The 18,403-nt window shown below is 36.3% G+C and overlaps 1 protein-coding gene and 1 pseudogene across 1 annotated transcript; one reads left to right on the forward strand and one right to left on the reverse strand.

Moving 5' to 3' along the window:
- The first annotated feature begins 7,469 nt into the window (after positions 1 to 7,469).
- On the forward strand, positions 7,470 to 18,363 carry LOC115453251 (dopamine D2-like receptor). The gene is given in 9 exon segments (XM_037437667.1): positions 7,470 to 7,484; positions 8,660 to 8,769; positions 12,094 to 12,346; positions 12,735 to 12,934; positions 13,074 to 13,169; positions 17,202 to 17,387; positions 18,126 to 18,189; positions 18,191 to 18,239; positions 18,242 to 18,363. Coding segments are annotated over 9 exon segments (1,095 nt in total).
- Positions 18,364 to 18,379: 16 nt separating this feature from the next.
- The window catches only part of LOC119189032, a 6,989-nt pseudogene continuing 6,965 nt past the window's right edge, over positions 18,380 to 18,403 (reverse strand).

Here is an 18,403-nt window from a genome sequence, read left to right on the forward strand (position 1 = left end):
TGTAAACATTTAGTAAACGCATTTAAATAAAATTTTGAAAGCAGATAGACCAAGTTCTGGGTTTATTTTTACACCGAAAAAAGAACTTCACACGGAAGAAGCTAAGATGTAAATTTAGCAAGTTTATTCAATACCACAATCCACTGGTCGACAAATGCGGTGCGGTTTGGTCGATGTTGTTACCAGCATTCATGGCGCGTACCATCAAAGAAAGCAATGTATTCTTCTGACTTTATTATAAAAATTAAGAGCCGGGAACGGATCATAAAAATAAACTTTTGGTTAATTTTGCAAGTTGACAAAGGTTTCTTTGAACTATGAACGGGGTTTAATTAGACTTCCCAGTATCTTTGTTCATAAGCCAGGACACAAAGATTTTTAATGCTTTGAATGACGAGACGAGCTTGCCGTTCGCACGATGGTAAGCGATACGAACGCCTATAAACAGTAGAAACACCATCCAACACCTTCAATTACAAAGTATTGTTGGTATCTACTGCGCTCGCCATCCCGAGAAATGAGATGTTAAGTCTCCATGTCCAGTAGTTACACTGGCTACAATGTCCTCCAAACCTAAACTAGATTTCCCAGATATAAACCCGTATTATGACACATCTGATCTTAAAAATAAGCAGGATCGTGCAATGACCTCAATTAATTTCGGCTGAAGGCTGAACACTCGCGCGGGCCTAATCGCTTGGCCCATCAGGCTTAATGACGCTCTATATACTGAAATGTAAAAGTGGTATACGCTATGAGACTTATACGTATTAGGAATGAGGCAGTTTGGGTAGGTACCATATTGCATATCTACGGTACGGTGGGTTCAAATCTCTGGTCAGGCAAAGAGATATTTAGGTTTTTCTACTCATATCTGCCCGGAGTCTGGAATTTGTGCCTGATGTGGCGATAGGCTCGCCCTCTATCACATCATGGGACGGAACATACTTGACGAAAAGTAGGTGTCTTAGTTGCGTCTCTGCATACCTCTTCGGAGATAAATGCGTGATGTGTGTGTAAGTCTACCCTAATATGTGTATAAAGAACTTTTCCCGTCTAAAACACTTTAAACTTATTGAAGGTGCCAAGTAAGACTTAACACGAACTTCTTCACATTGTTTAGTTACATTTAACAGCTAATTAACCTATTAAAGGGCTAATGTAAAATGACACCAAAGTGTAAATTCTCTTGAATTGGGCTTCTAATAAACACAAAAACATCGAAAATACAATAATCTTAAACATTGACGTATATAATTGTATAGAACATTAGCAGAAAGAAAGATTAAATCTCATGATTATTGCAGTAAACATCGGCCTAAAGCGATAATTTAGTCATAACAGGAAACGACTCCTAAATGCAAAGTATAACAATTCCAGAAGATATATAAATCTCATCACCATAAAAGGTCCTATCAATTCGGAAAGGGTCGTGTTATTAAATGTATAGCATACGTCCCTGTCGGACCCTAAGACAAGGGACTTGGCCGATGGACCGTAAAGCTCGAACGTCAACGAAAACCATGCGATTTATCAAGCCATCAAGTTTGGGAGACGTTTTATTTGGTAATAGTAACCTGTCGTTGATTCTAGTCTAGTAATCTATTGGGAAATGTTAGCGTAGATTTCCAGATTCAGTAAGGGATTTATAACAGGATTTGCTCGCGATTAAATCGTGCAAAAGTTCGACACTGATCGAGACGTTTTACATGCTAAATAATAATGCTGAAGACTGCCTCGGTGGCATAGTCGTGTTGCGCGATACAATAACGCTCTGAGGTCCTGGGTTGAAATCCCGGGTCGGGAAAAGTGATATTGGGTTTTTCACTATCAAGCTGGAGTCTGGCATTTGTACTCGATATGGCGATAGGCTCTTTCCCTATCACATATGGTACGGAATACACTTGGCAAAAGTGGGTGCTTAGGTTGCACCTCTGCCTACCCCTTCTAGGATAAAGGCGTGATGTGTTGAAATAATAATAAAGATATTAGTATTATTATAGTAATCTTCTTATCCAATTCCGATTTGGCCTATTTTAAATCACCATCATCAGCCGCAGGATGTCTGAACAAGAACTGCTATTTTTAAATGTCGATTCCTAAACCAATACAACATATTAACTACACACGAATCAGATTACCATACACCATTCAAAAAGATAACAAGGATTTCGCAATAATTACAAAATCATTCACGGTTGACGTATCCATTAGCACTCTAATGCCGGGTGAACGAACTGGGGGGAATAAACAAGTCCCGTTTGAAAGGAGCCACTTACCGTCGGGATGGGACGTAGAATTGGAATATGGCATTCGGCCGATTGGGTGCCAAGTGCTTTCCGATGCCATCCTGTATTGAAAGGTGGTTTAAATAATTCTAGGTTTTAGGAATTCTTAAACTGAAATGTTAAAAGTATAAGAAATATCTAAGAGCCTATGCACGTAACGTTCCTTTGAAGTGCCAAGGTACAATTTAAGTGCAACTGAACTAATAATAAACACTATGTAGTCGAAAATTGGACTTTTAGGCGTTCAAATACATATTAAAACGCGCAGACAACACGAATCAAGAAGCCATTTGTCTATATTAAAATGTGAAGAAAAAACTTTATACCTCTTTTTAAGCATGTTGCGCGTATGGAGAAGTGTGAGATTTAATGACTATAGTCCCTTTTTTGAATAAGGTCACGACAAAGTGACCGCTCTGCACCTGACGGTAAGTGGAGTAGGGTCCAATAGAGTATCGACTGGCAAGACATGATTACCCCTTAGCAGTCGACACAATTATGCAGGCCTGTTGGCACCGAATATACACAGACTGATATCTTTTTATACGGTGGTGGCTATCCCTTCTTCTTCTTCTTCAGCCTTCATCTACCCAATGCTGAGTAAAGGCCTCTTCCATATTTCGCCAACTAGCGCGGTCTTAGGTCTTCTTGGCGCTATCCCAGCGGATATTAAATATATCCTACCACCACCAAAAAAGTTCATATAGTGAAAAACAGAAAAATAAAATTAAGATAATATATGTTACAAATATATTATTTCGACGGTTGGCTATTGGACAACCACTGATATGGAATTCGCTATCTGAATAACTCCTATATCGCTGTCAAGTTGTAATATAAAAAATGGTACAAAATGTCTCGAACGAGCTGTCACTTTTCGGCTCTATACAAATACTAAAAAGGTACAGTTTTCAGAAAATCTTAATCTAAATAATTGCTGATCAACTATCATAAAAAATCATATAAAGTTATTGTTCGTGGCTAGGTAAATCTGGCTTCATAGTTTGAATTACCGCGACCAGTTAGCCGTCATAATCCTTAATTACCGAACGATTGCAGGAATGGACCAATTACAAAAAGTTTGGTCGTTACGTTCACATATGACTTATTTTGATTGGTTTAATTTCATGGTGTGCCTATTGCTATGAAAATAGTTTAATAATAGATCCCCTATTAACGCTCGGAGAAATCGTATTCCGTAAAAGAAAAATTTGGGAACTATGAAACAAACGAACTCCAGCCATACAAACTCTAACCATAGAAAAGAAAAGTGTACGTTTTAAACAAAATAAATTCCAATAAATATTCATATTAATTTATCACGCCTTAATGCCACCTACTACTATAAGAGAATAGTTACCTTGGCAACATCACTTTTTCAGTCAAATATACACTCACGCTACATGCGCCCTAAACTACAATGTTAAAAAAATTTGAAGTAAAACCGAGATTTCTGTTGAAAATAATCGTTTTGCATAGAAGATATTTAGCATAATGTTAATAGAAATAAAGACGAATACGTGGTTTTATTGACCCTGTATTTATATACCTCTACAGTCCACACCAGCAATGCTTAGTCACCAGCGTTGTGGGTGTTGAGAAAAATTATCTGATTATGCAGAAGAGCAGTTCTAAAATCAGTCGCAAATTCTGTAATCAACCCGACCCACGCGCGGCACAATGCGCCCAGCGCTCGCATTAACCCGACACCTTGCACGATTGGATGCAAAGTGTTTTCCAATAGCCGCCACGTGACAACTCGTTTTGATCTCTATCTGGTAGGGTTAAGGCGTTAATTGAAAATTTTGTTGAACACTTTTGACTTCAATTTAACTTTAATAGATTTTAATGAATGTGTGCAAAATTTATAAGGAGGTAAAATTTGTTTATAAGTAAACGGTAGACGACAGCCTAGTTGGGTGTGGAACGGACTGCCAAGACGAATGTCCGCAGGTTCAGATCCAAAGGGTACTCACCTCTGACTTTTTTAAAATCGTGTGTGCACTTTTTGTGAATTTATCGTTCGCTTTAACGGTGAAGGAAAACATCGTGAGGAAACCTGCACATCTGAGAAGTTCTCTATAGGAATTTCGAAGGTGTGTGAAGTCTACCAATCCGCACTAGGCCAGCGTGGTGGACTAAGGCCTAATCCCTCTCAGTAGTAGAGGAGGCCCATGCTCAGCAGTGAGCAAGTATATAATACAGGGCTGATATTATTAAACGGTAGGGAATGTGTGAAACTACTATCAAGATATTAATAATTCCTACATTATATATTTTTTTTTTATATGGACACGGTAAATTTGTCCCACTGCACCTGAGGGTCAGTGCAGAGGGATCCAGTAGAATGTCACAATATCATGACATAATTATCCCGGCCTGTTGGAACCGGATATACACAGGCTGATCCCGGAATGCGATAGACTTACGTGGGCCACTATAATAGGCTTCAACCTTCGTACTGAGAATTTTTAGGTTATAATTATTTCTTTACGACGCCAAAAAGTAATTTTATTAAAGTAACATAATACAAATAGAACGCGTTTCCAATCCTCCTTCCCTCCGTAAAAGCCGTTTCGTTTCGCAGGTGCCTCTATATTCGGACACGCTGACCTACTTCCCCAAATGATTATGAACTCTATCAACCTCGATTTACAGCTGTTGCTGATATTTTTGTTTTGATGCGAAAATGATCTTTTTACACCAAATGTGTTGTGTGCTGAAATGGGTTAATAAGTATTATTGTATTGAGGTAATATAAGTGCAAGGAACAAAGGAATACGTGTACTTTGGAATGAAATCCCTTCCCCTATGTTTCCTGGATTTATGACATATTTTACTTCAAACGGAGTTTAAAATAGTTTTTTAACGGTAGGCAGCGGCTTGGATGTATCCTTGGTATTGTCGGTGATGACTGCTTACTATCAGGTGAGCCTTTAAGCCATCTGTCTTCGAATAAACCGACTGCCTCGGTGGCGTAGTTGTACTGCATGCGCGGTACGGCAGCGCTCCGAGGTCCTGGGTTCGAATCCCGGGTCGGGCAAAGTGATATTTGGGTTTTTCTGCTCAATATTAGCCCGGAGTCTGGAATTTGTGCCCGATATGGCGATAGGCTCGCCCCCTATCACATCCTGGGACGGAACACACTTGGCGAAAAGTGGGTGCCTTGGTTGCACCTCTGCATACCCCTTCGGGGATAAATGCGTGATGATGTGAGTGTGTGTGTGTGTGTCTTCGAATAAAGTAAAAATAATAAGACTATCAGAACATTATGTAGGATATCCGATTCCAACAGGTCGGCATAATTGTGTCGACTGTCGAGGGGTAATCATCTCTCGTCAGTCGACATTCTATTGGACCCTCCTCCACTTACTATCACGAGCAGCGGGATCACTTTTCAGTGCACGTATAAAAAAAACACACACTGGCAATGTCTGTCAAGCTATCAGGAGCTCTATATTACCCATAAACCTACAGAGAGGATAACATCTTCACAATAACAAACAGTATTCATCACTATTCATGGTCTTGTAAATATCTGCAATATAAATAAAAAAAAATATGTAACGGTCCCAAATTAGAGTAGCATACAAACAGACGATGAAGACAATTCCTATACTTGTATAATTATCATATTAATTACCCAGTGTATTTGATGTTTGGTTCAGTAATTATCGATATAAATGCTCTGGTACATACAAAGGAATTCACAAAGCTGTCAGACATGTTACAAGCCTTTGTGTAGCCGAATTACAATATGCTCTAAATAATTGTCTCCATACAGCTAACTCACAGGACTGCGGTCAAAGTGAATAGTAACGCATGTTCACGTCTGTATTACTGATTGGGTAGACAGCATTTATGGTTCGGCGATCTCTTACATGTCAAAGTTTGGTAGTAAATTCAAGGATTAAATTGTCAAAGTTATCTTTTGTCTGTCACTAAGGTGAAGCTATGTACGTTACATCTGATTGTCTTTTAAAGGGTAGGTACTTTACATCCCGGGAACAAGCTGTCACGCAAGCAAAGGCATAAGCAAAATACTTTTTTGTGAGACGTCAATTTGACAGGTAGGGTTCAAGGTGTTGCTAGAGTTAACTAGCCATTGTTATATAACAAAAGAAATTGGAAATATTTACGCGCGGTTTTATTTATTTATATGTCCTTTTTTTAAATGAATAAAATATTTTTCTAAATTCTTTGCTAAGATTTTTTTTATCCTTCATTACAACAAACAAACGGCCTAACGGAAGATCAGCGCTGGATTCAATGTCAGCATATTGCTGAATTGGAGCCTTTTTTGTAACAAACATAATTTTAAGTGCTTTTTGTCTGCATTATTTGTTTATAATATGTATGTATAACTTGTATTTGTTGCAAAATTAATAACTTTCTCCTTTCAAAACCTTTTATAAAAAAGAACAGTAAAACGAATCTTCAAAAATTATAGTAAACTTCAAAAGCAGTTCGTCTATTTTGTTAACGCGCAATTTGTCAGTAGCAACAAAGTCGTAGATTCGTCATTTTGAAACACAAACACTTTGTGTTTACATTTTCTACATTAGCATATCAAAGGTGTTCATTTACATAAAATAATTACTGTAACAGTTTGGCTGATCATAACATTTCCTTTGCCTTTATTGCGGAAATATTAGATTTTATGGTTATGTTCTACATTGTGCTATTTGTCTGAAGTATGAATTAGGTTTGAATTATTGTATTTTTGGCGGTAGATGTTTTATACTCTGCTTTGTTTGCAGTATAATTTGAGCCACTCGACTGCACTGGTACAAATGTCTTACAAAAACTGTAGTTGATAGGGTTTGTTACATTTCGACTTTCTAGCCGTTGACATTTTCGGAGGCTCAACAATTAACCGTATTTTTTTTTATATAGATGACAACGCAATTATAGTCTTGCAATTATTTTATAGGTCTCTGGTATTTTAGGCAGTTTTGAGTTGTGGCGAATATCATCAACTCATCCACTAACAAGACTAATTATGCTTAAAAAAATACGATATTGATAAATGTAACCTTGTTTATATTTTTTTTTTACTAAACTGATTAAGACATCCACTGATGAGATGAGAGAAGAAAAGTGAGAGAGAACACAATACTGGTTTTATTTCTACTTAACCTTATCTCTTTTCTAAATGGGATGGATACAAGATTTTTAACCATGTTTCACAAAGGGGTGAGCTTAGTTTTTTTTAATAACCGGTCATCTGATCTTAATTCACTTTCAGGCATTCATCCCCGAATCGTGTTAGAAGAATCAAAACTTAACTGACTTGAGAATCAAACGCAAGACTTAGCGCTCCGCATATTTATTTCTTGACCAAGTTGACGAAACAATAATCCAAAACTAATTACTAATAATGACCGTTCCTTTACTACTCCTTTAATTAGCGTTAAACAATCAAAGAATAAATAGAGGTAGATGCTTTACATAACCAACCTTCTAGAATCAAATCATTATAGACTATTCTAGAATAAACATCGCGAAATTATTTCCTTCATTTGTGCCAGCCTTCAATAAAGTAAATGAGTTCAAACAGTTCAATTTTCTAAAATAATATGCTACTATTTGTAGGTACTTAACCCAAATAACTATTTATATTTTGCAACAAATGGGCAGAGTTTGGTAGGATTTTTAGTAACAGATAATATAATTTGATTTCGAATTACTTTAAAAAAATATGATGGCAGAATAAAATATAAGAAAAGTCTGACTTTAAAAACGTGCACTAACAAATAAGATCAATAATATCCACAGAATAAAAATAACGAGGAAATTAAGCAATTATTATTTATCATATTTAATTTTATCATAATTAATCATTAAGCAATTATATATTATCTTCGATGCGTCAATACACAAGCCGTGTTAATTTTCCGTCATGTACATTCTAGAACATCAGTATCTTAATGTTACTCTATGGCAGCAGTAGATAGGCTGCAACCCTTGGGGATAATTGTTCGGAAGGGCAGGGGAAATTGTAGCTTTTGTTTTGGCAAAAATACGGAAGAGCGGGCCTCGTGGCAATTGGTGAGGTATTTTTGTACAACTAAACGAAGATGAAAAAGTTGCTTGCCTAAATAAGCGCTACATCTATAAAACACCCATTGGGAAACTAAATCTACACTAACATTATTAACTTGAAGTTTTTCTTTATTTTAACGCACAGGTTTCCTTTTACATACAAAAGAACGACAATCAGCGAAGCGACAGAAGCGAATGTTTTAAGAAATTGCTCCCTAAATATCATATAAAGGAGTTGCATTTCGACGCCAATAGCTTTATGTTCATAACTTTTTTTTAATTCTCTAAGACTGATGTTCTGACTTTTGACTAATTGTTTGTTGCAGTTCAATGGCGTATGGGGTCTGCCTGCGGTGGTGTGTGACTGCTACATCGCGATGGACGTCACCTGCTCCACTTCCAGCATATTCAACCTGGTCGCCATCTCTGTCGACAGGTTTGGGATTTGGGCTTTATTACATGGGTCGTGACTCCACTGCATCTGATGGTAATAAAAGTAGAGAGAATAATCGTGACCAAAGATGATCTCTCTGTGGTGGATACAACTGTGCCGACCTCTCAAATTTGGGTTGAGTCTGATGCAGTAAATTAGCTGCCTATAATGAAACTTTAAAACAGTAAAATTAATTAGATAGTAAGTAAAAGGCAGCTCTATAAAAAAAAAATCACATCGAATTGATAACCTCCTCCTTTTTTTGAAGTCGTTTAAAAAGTAGTTGAACTGCTTCGAGTCGTGGAAGCAGGATGGTTGTTGTGAGTTACAATAATTGAGGTACAAGCAATGAGAGACAGCAATGGCCATTAAAAATCCTGCTACAGCAAATTGCGTCTGATGGTATTTTATCATTATTGATGACCATAGAGAGACGCGGCATCCCTCACCGACCCATAAAATAATACCTTTCTTCTACAAGTACAATCAACTGACCGCGATAGATGTTTGTTGGAACCAGACATTATTATTATTCGACCGTATGTACGGTGGTCACGAATTCTTTCTAACATTTTCCATTCTCGAACAATACTACCAACATTTCACGTCCAATTCCTTCAAAGACCTTCGTTCGAAATTATCTGGAGTTATTGTCAGAACAGCGCTGGCGGACAGGTCACGTACTCGAGAATAAGCTACTACGATTTGTCTCGGCGAGTTTTAATATATCACTATTGGAATATAATAGAAGTCGGATGTTTTGACGAGGGTGTTTTATGGTAATTAAGTAAAATATATACTTTTTGATTGGGAAAACATAAAATAGGTCTTTATATGTTTGATACAAGATTTTTTTCATTGTATAGCGAGAGTTGATGTAATGATCGTGGATTGTTTAGCAATGCACTTGAATTAAAATCTGTAAGGTTCTTGGTTTTAATTTCAAATTTAATAACTATTACAGCTACTTATATATTTAACTCTTTTACTTAAAGAAGTTTATCGAACCATGAATCATTTGTGTCGTGTCCAACCCTCTCAGGGTTAAAGCTTCAACTTATACATGTTCTAATAAATATCCAACTAGGATGAGTTTCCCAGAAACTATCAACGAACTAATATCAAAACTAGAAATGGGTTCAACTAGTAACATATAAGTTGTCCAAGCAAGTTGTACAGTAAATACCAATACTAAATACGGGCTGATTGACCAAATACAAGCAAAAACTTTGTGGATATAGTAACAAACAGTAGGTAACTCGTACCGCTTGCTTTCTTTAGTAGAAGTAAAGGCTGTGAAGTGGGAGGTCTGTTATATTCCTAAGAAGATAAGACAATTGGCTCTGGTCTAGACCCTGCAGAGCTGATTGATGTTAGGGAAGTGGCTGGCCGTAAATCTAAGCGGAGTCAGTTGTAGTAGTATTTAAACAAATAGCTATGCTAATGTATATTTATACATCTCAGATATACTTGATGGCAACGCTTTGGCATAGCATCCTTAAGGTACGTTAACGTACAATCTCTATGGATTCACTTTCAAAAAATAACTCTAAGCGACTTCAATCCGAAACAAGCATTCCTTCCAAATATAAAGTAGTCCCAAACAATACAGCCCACGATAATGCTACGTCCCTTCCGTGGAGGGTTGCCACGTTTATCTCTATTACTTCAATCATCAATTAGCGTGACGCGTGTTGAGTTGAGAAACAATTTCGGTAATTTGAAACTATTTTGTTAATGAGTAATTTTTTTTCTGGCGATAGCCTTTTGTTTTGTCACGTCCATTATTAAAAATAATGTGGGTGATAAAGGTTAGTGGAGGACATTTCATGAGATAGTTTATATGCGCGTTGGTTTGCTTATGAAAATTATTTTGTTTCCAAAGTATCACTAAACGCCGACTAGAAGGCGGCCAAGAGAATTTACACGTTATCTAATAAAGATTTAGCTTCTTACCTTCAGTTTCTTATTAGTGATTCCTATCTATCATTACTTAAATTTTCTCTTATACCCATTCTCTCAAACTTGAACTTTATATACCGTGATATCCTTTGCTCGCAACTCTGCCTACATTAACGTCCATTTCTAGGATAAAATTAGCCTTCAGCTTTCAAAGGTAATTAAGCTTTCTATAAATAAAAGATATTTAAATATTGGTTAATTATTTTTCGAGTTTATCCATTACAAATAAACATTCAAAAAGCAAATCTTTTATCTTTATAATATTATTTTCGATTCGGACTAGTATACTTTACTTTCTTACAAGATTTATGAAAATAGAATTACTAGATGGGGAATTTACCTCCTTATTCCAAACCAATAACTACCTATTTGTTATATTAGATGTATTACATTTACTGCCCTTTTACTGCTGTGTGTAAGGTTTCATGTATGCGCGTTGCACAGCTGTAATTCAGTTAGAAACTACCGAAGCGATCAAGCCAAATATCTTAATCGCCTTACTATAGACTATACATACCGTGAAGTCACTGGGGATTATGGAAATGCTATAGATGGAGGGATGACAGTTCAGTTTAATCTGGTATTAATATTATTTTCCCAATAATTATATGCTGGAATCAAAGTATACCATGAAAACCGTGCAGTCTTACGAGTTCAATTAAATTAAGTAAATTCCAATAATCATAATTACTTAAAAGACGCAAATTGATGCAATTTTAAAATATTAAGATTAGGTTCAGTAAATTCCAATAATGAGATAATTGGTGCCTATTCGATACGTATGGGGTCTTTCATATTTCCTTATTTTTTCATTCAATTGTATTAAAAATAATAAATATATACCTACAAACGCTCTGTGAATCATAAACATTCTATAGGATACAGAACATTATGTGAATCTATTTCCTCATTACTACAAAGGACAAACTAACCAGAAATTGCATTAATAATTTTAATTATTGTTAGCAATTACACCAGGCATATGTGTATTTTAAAATAAAAACAACTGCGCGCCGTAAAAACTGATGCCTAATTATCATGTCTCAATGCACATCGTCGTACATAATATTTGCGTCAAATACAAGTTGAACTAAGCCACGTTTGTATTACATTTAACAGAATAACATGTCAAGATGAGCTCAAGCTTAACCTCGCCAGTCACGAATGATCTACGACTTACAAAGCCTTAACAAGCCGGAATCTGCAATCCGTCAGAGAGACATATATAATACACCAGCTGTAACTCCAACTATTGCCTTACCTCTTTCTCTTTTGCACTTTTCCCCTAAATCTAATAGTAATTTCATAAAAATCTATAAGGAAATCAGTTAAAGTATGATTCCTAACAGTAATAATCTTCCACAGGTATATAGCCGTAACTCAGCCAATCAAATACGCGAAGCACAAAAGCAATGCTCGTGTATGGACAATGATCGGTGTTGCCTGGCTGGTGTCTGGTGCTATTGGCTCTCCCATCGTGCTCGGGCTCAACAACACCCCAGATCGAAGCCCCAACCAGTGCCTCTTCAACAACACTGACTACGTCATCTATTCCTCGCTGGGATCTTTCTATATACCCTGCATCATTATGATGTTCCTGTATTATAATATATTTAAGGTACGTTCGTTTGAAACTGTCTTCCTCTCGGTATCATCATTCTACTACCAAAATTATTTGTTATTAAATCACGAGGAGAAAATAAAAAATATACTTAACTAGTTACCGATATCGAAAACTATTGGAGTTTTTTAAGTTATAAGACACGAAAGACCAAACATAATTGCTTCCGTTTTCTTGTAAATTTTTATAAAATTTGATTTAACAAATAGCATTTTTTTATCCTGGTAGCGTAATATTTGCGTACAGCTTCTGATGCCAAATACGTATTAATGCAGTCTGATTATGTTGAAAATCAAATATATATTTTGAAAGCCAGAATGATTTTAATCGGCCCTAGTTCCCTTGCAAAACTTATTCCTTAAAAAAATCTTTATCCACCACACAGGCGATACGTCAAAGAGCGAAAAAACAGCGGGTAGCGAAGAAAACTTCATCAGCATTAGGATCAGCAGTATCAAGCGGAGCTGCAGCGGTGGTGATAGAGAATATGGCTCAAACCCAGCGCCTCACAGAAGCACTGCAAGAAGACAAACCAACCAATACTGCTTCGGGCAGTAATGATGAAGTCGATGACGATGATGATAAGTATGTCTATTTATCCAAAACCAAACATTCATATGTGCCTACATCTGTTTTGAATTCCTATTCAGTAGAAGAACAAGGCTATTCTATTCTTTTGTAATTAAGGGTCAATTTTTCGGGACTCATTGTTACTTTTTTCCAGCTTCGGAAGGACAGAGATGGGAGCATATGCGGAAGAGCTGGCGAATACCAGATCAGCGCGGTTCATGCTGGCAGCGGTGGTAGAAGAGACTGGACTGTAAGTATTAAGTAATTTGCTGCTGCAACTATAAACACTAAATACACGAAATAAGAACCAACAAAATATGTTATCATTCCTAAACTAAACATTCTCAATAGTATATTAATATTCTGTCTAGACGTTCAGCTTAATACGTTATAATGCGATAATTAAGTTATCAAAACATACTGAAGTCAATTTAGTAGTCTAGGCACGTTAATCCCGTAACACAATTTCATACAAATCAAGCTCATTACGCAACCAGGTTGTGATCGCGGTACCTTGTGAATTCAAAATCTTCCCTGAAGTATGATTAGCTTATATTATTCATTGGAAAGTTTTCCAACCTGTCAATGAGAGTTCTATGAAAATTAGTTGAGAGGACGAAAATGACGCCGGATAAACAGAAGCAGAAAGATGGACAAAATTATAATTACTGATAAATCTGATTTATCTGATTCCTCAGTTCTTTGTGAAATTATTTTATAGACAACTTAATTCTTGATTCATTACTCATTAGTTTATTTTTTGATTTCAATCTAAAATTATGTAATTTAAGCAACAATGTAAAATATCTGAGATATCACATTAAATGGCGAATAATATCTGTTGGTAGGAAGCATTGTATCATATAAATTTGGTTTATTGTACGTTTTACCTAAATCGTGCCGATAAGAAAGGTTTCTGTCTTAGCATGTCGATTTAAAGATTTGCGACTTAACAACATTACGCGTGTAGCCCATAAAGGATATATATAAGGACAATACAATCATGTTTTGCTAGTGTTGATAAAGCGTGGAGAAATGTCGTTAAAAAATTAAATTATACCAATTTAGAATACAACGTCATTTTTATAATCTAAATATTTCTCCAGATATTTGTCTACAGCATAATTAAAATACTCGTCCAGAGTAGTCTTAGTAGTGCACAAAAAAACAAAAGTGAGATTTTTAGATGTGCAGTCAATACCTTTCCTTTGTAATCCTTTCTCAAGCCGATAATGTACCATGAGTCTTCTGATATAATGAGGATTTATAAATCGAGGTTATTAAGCATCAGGTGACATTTTACAATGCTAATAAATGATGCAATGACCAAACCGGTCTATTGATATACGCGATGGGACTGCACACTTATTCGTTACCCAGCCAATTCTACAAAAACACAAAACGCACCAGCTAAAATATTTTCCAGTAAAACAGGACTTATTTTTTGCTGATAAATCCAGTTAGAGCCCACACTTATTAGCTTACCGCAGCACATAACTTAGCTCAGCTGATAGCCTGGATTTAGAACAAATACGGTTCAATGGCAAGCGGTATTATTAATCTGACGGAACCACTCGTTAGTTGAGCAAACAGCCGAAACTAACGAGCGAATTGCTTCACGTGTACACCTGGTTACAGATTGTCTGAGTGAGCTGTTCATGGTGTACTAGAAATTTCAATATTTACCTACTAATCAGTTATTGATTAAAGTTAAGCCCTAAGATGCCTATATCTGGTTTGGTGTTAGTAAAATTATTAGTACCTCATTCTCGACTGCCTCCGTTGCGTATTAGTATTGGGCAGTACCGCTATGAGTGGTTGGATGCGAGTTCCGGTTCGGGCAGTTATATTAGGTTTTTCTGTTTATTATCAGCCCGAAGTCAAAAATTTTGTCCTCGATAATTCACATAATGAAATGGGGGCGTACTAGTTGCACCTCTATCTACCTCTTCAGGACTAAAAAGCGTGAATGTGTATGTATGGTTACCTCATCCTTCTATTAAGAACCATAGATTGGCCTGGATTGTCTAAATTCAAGGGGGCTTTTCTAAAACGATTAGCTCGGAATTGGTCCTCCTCAGGGAGTTCGTCATAGAAGAAGACGTGAAACTGAATTCTATAGCACGCATTGATAAGGTACACTGTCCTCTACATTAGTGTGATTAGAGCCGAATGACCATGATTTCGCATAAGTCTAAACATTTCCTCCTTCGATTCCATGGTTTAATTCCAGCAAACTTAACTGCGTATAATATGCCGTACATTGTAACACTTTCAAGTATTTAACAGGTCTTAAAGATAATCAAAATGTTGGCAGATATGTACAATGTTACATTTCTGGTTCAAGCTGATGATTAAAATTTACTTTCACGTTCCCAAAGTAATGACGCGACAATTTTAACAAATGCTGAAAACGTTTCTTGTATTTGATCCAAGTCCGTGTTAATTGTTGCTCCGTTTTACTTGAACATTGGGAAATTATGCTACAGATCGTCTTATTAATTCTGAGAAATGAGAACGTCTCTCGCATTCCAAGACTAGTATTTCTCGCTTCTCACTCGTATCAAAGGTGATTTCCAATATCAAATGTGTCGTACTTGGAGATAAACTCAAATGGTCAAGTATTTTCAGATTTAGAGCAGTAGCTTAAAGAAATTATTTTTAAGACTGGATGAACGCAATACCTGAACTCAATTTGAGAATAGTTTAGCATTAGGGCAGAGAGCTGCTCTTTCCTATTATGAATCCGCCTTTTTCGTGGCTATAAATTATAAAAACATGTGTAAACTTTGTTATAGCTTTTCATGTAGTAGTCTGTAAAATTGGGAGAAGCCTTCTTCCGCCTCAATGTGTTATAGGCTACTTGGTAATTTGCTTAAATATATAAAATAAGAACCTAATTTATCGAATTCCTAAAAACAAAACAATTATTTTTATGTTATATAATTATTGATATAGATTTTTCACTGTTCAATAGTTCTTAAAGAAATCAGACAAATTACCCGAACTTTGAACTCCCTAAACTTCTAAATATACCAAGAACAAATTCTATTAAATTCGACGCACATCAAAGGACTCTACCTGGCTACGGGATCGTTTAGGCGGCTCTATCAAACAGCAAATGTACCGTGAAAGGCATACAGGTTAGCGTTCATGTGGAAATAAGAAATAATGTTATGATTTTTTTTCATTGGATCGACTTAGATGTAGAATTGGACCTAACTGAGGATATTCCATTGAAATACAAGCAAACCGCTTATCTCATAGTAAATGATTATCTTCGCTTGAAAACAGAAAGAGATTGGTGCTTTACAGATCTTTTTTATCGCAAAATAATGGGTAGGAAAAGGATATTATCAGGACTTCGACAGTCATAAGAATGTTCGAAGAGCAAAAGCAAAAATATCGCACACCTCGGTTTTTTGTATCTACTGTAGGTACTCTTATATGTATGTTAACCGGTCGAATCATTTCTGCCATAGAAACTCTACTAAATATAACTATAGAACTAAACCTAGGCATACAAAATAAACGCTTTGTCTTCCAAAAATCACCTGAATATGGATCCAGAGCAATTTGTTCCCATTTCGCAGACAATTTTGGCTCATCCGTTATACCGATCCGCCCGCGGTAAATAACACTGGATGTGGGAATATTCGTAATACTGCCGACTCTTAGAGTGCTCAGTATAATCAGAATTGATGATCATTGATTCAGTTGGGATAACTGTAAGTGACAGTCACGAGTACTCTCGTAATGTCTATTTCAGATAGCAGTGTGGAAGAATTATTTTGAAATTTTGCTATGATCTTTGGAGTCGAGATTTTGTGTTCATATGACCTACTTTTTTTCTAAGCCGTGGCATTAAAATTCTGTCTAATATCTGAAAATACTTAACGGATACATATTTTTTTTAATTACATTGTCCTTGCGAATAATAAGCTATTTTATTATATTTTGATTATAATTTTTCACCTCAGTGGCTTGTATTGCGCAGTAGTATCGCTCTGAGATCCTGAATTCGAAACCCGGATCGGGCTATTTGGATTTTCTTGCTCACTATCAGCCTGGAGTCTGCATTTGGCGCACAGTATCATCCCATCATGGAACGGAACAAACTTGACAAAAAATTAGTACCCTGGTTGCACCTCTACCTAACCCTTTCGGGACAAAGGCGTGTTCTGTTCTGTTTTATATTTTTTAGAAATATTTGCAAGCTACGGGCAAATCCTGATATAAGTTTTTAACGGATCTTTTTATAATACAAACGTTACATTCGCAGGATCATGGCTAATTTAGCCTCACCCATACCCATGATGGACCCAAACACCAACAATGACTCTGGGTACGCGCCCTCCAACATTGACGGGGAGACTAAGGAACACACACCTCCAGCCTCGCCCACGCCGAAAGAAGAAAAGAAGAGCCAAGAAGAGAAGACTGAGCCGCCCAAGAAACCAGAACTGAAGTAGGATATTAATATCAATAATTTAAAGTATCTTGTATTTTAAGAGACTCTATTTGAAGTAGAAGAAAGAAATAGATCCGCAGTAGACAGTTTTGTCTTCATGAACTGCCGAAGTAGATTTGGTGCCGAAGATATAATAATATACTAGTAACACTTAAAAGTCCTGTGAAATATAGCTCTGGCTTTATAATTGAAAAACCATTTAATTAATTAGTATTAGAAACAAATCCAGAACATCAATCCACAAATTATTGTCACTAGACCAAAAATACAGTGTATTAATATCTTCGGATAAAGGTAATAAATTGTATTTGATTAATTTACCACGGGCTTAGGTGTTCGCCAAAATACAAATTCAGAAGCTCATTGTTATGCTAACGTCAATTTATATCAAATATAAATGCAAATAGAACCCTCGGAATTTAATTCGGCCCGAACAATGAATACACTCCACTAATTATTACACAATTTATGGACTGCTAGTATCTGTGAAATGGTTTTAACAAATTATGAGGCAATACATTTACAGTTGGGAACAAAACAATTATATTTTAAGCTGTTCGATAGCTGTCCTAAACATGACTAAATAGTCTGTAACACCCAGTAAGCCCTGCATAATTATGTCAAACATTACGCAACTTTACCCGATCGACATGATTATTTGTAATATTTATCCATCAACGCTAATGAAGACACTGCTGTTAAAAATATAATTAAAATGAACATGATCGTCTGCAGGAAGAAACTTAGCCGTCTGGGCAGCAGTTCAATAATCACCACGCCCAGGAGACGGTTTAGGGGAGTGTAGCGAGTCCGCTGCGAGGTTCACCATCTTCAGGGCCAACCGCGCAGGAAGCTCAGAGCCAAGTCCTTCGCCAAGAAAGAGAAGAAGGCCACTCAGACCCTCGCTATTGTATTAGGTAATGAATTTGAAGTCTACTTTCTATTAAATGATAAGAATAGCAAATATAATTAGGGAGTGTAAGATATATTTAATATACTGCTAAATACATGAT

Source organism: Manduca sexta, chromosome 11, assembly GCF_014839805.1.
Source record: "Manduca sexta isolate Smith_Timp_Sample1 chromosome 11, JHU_Msex_v1.0, whole genome shotgun sequence".
NCBI lineage: Eukaryota > Metazoa > Arthropoda > Insecta > Lepidoptera > Sphingidae > Manduca > Manduca sexta.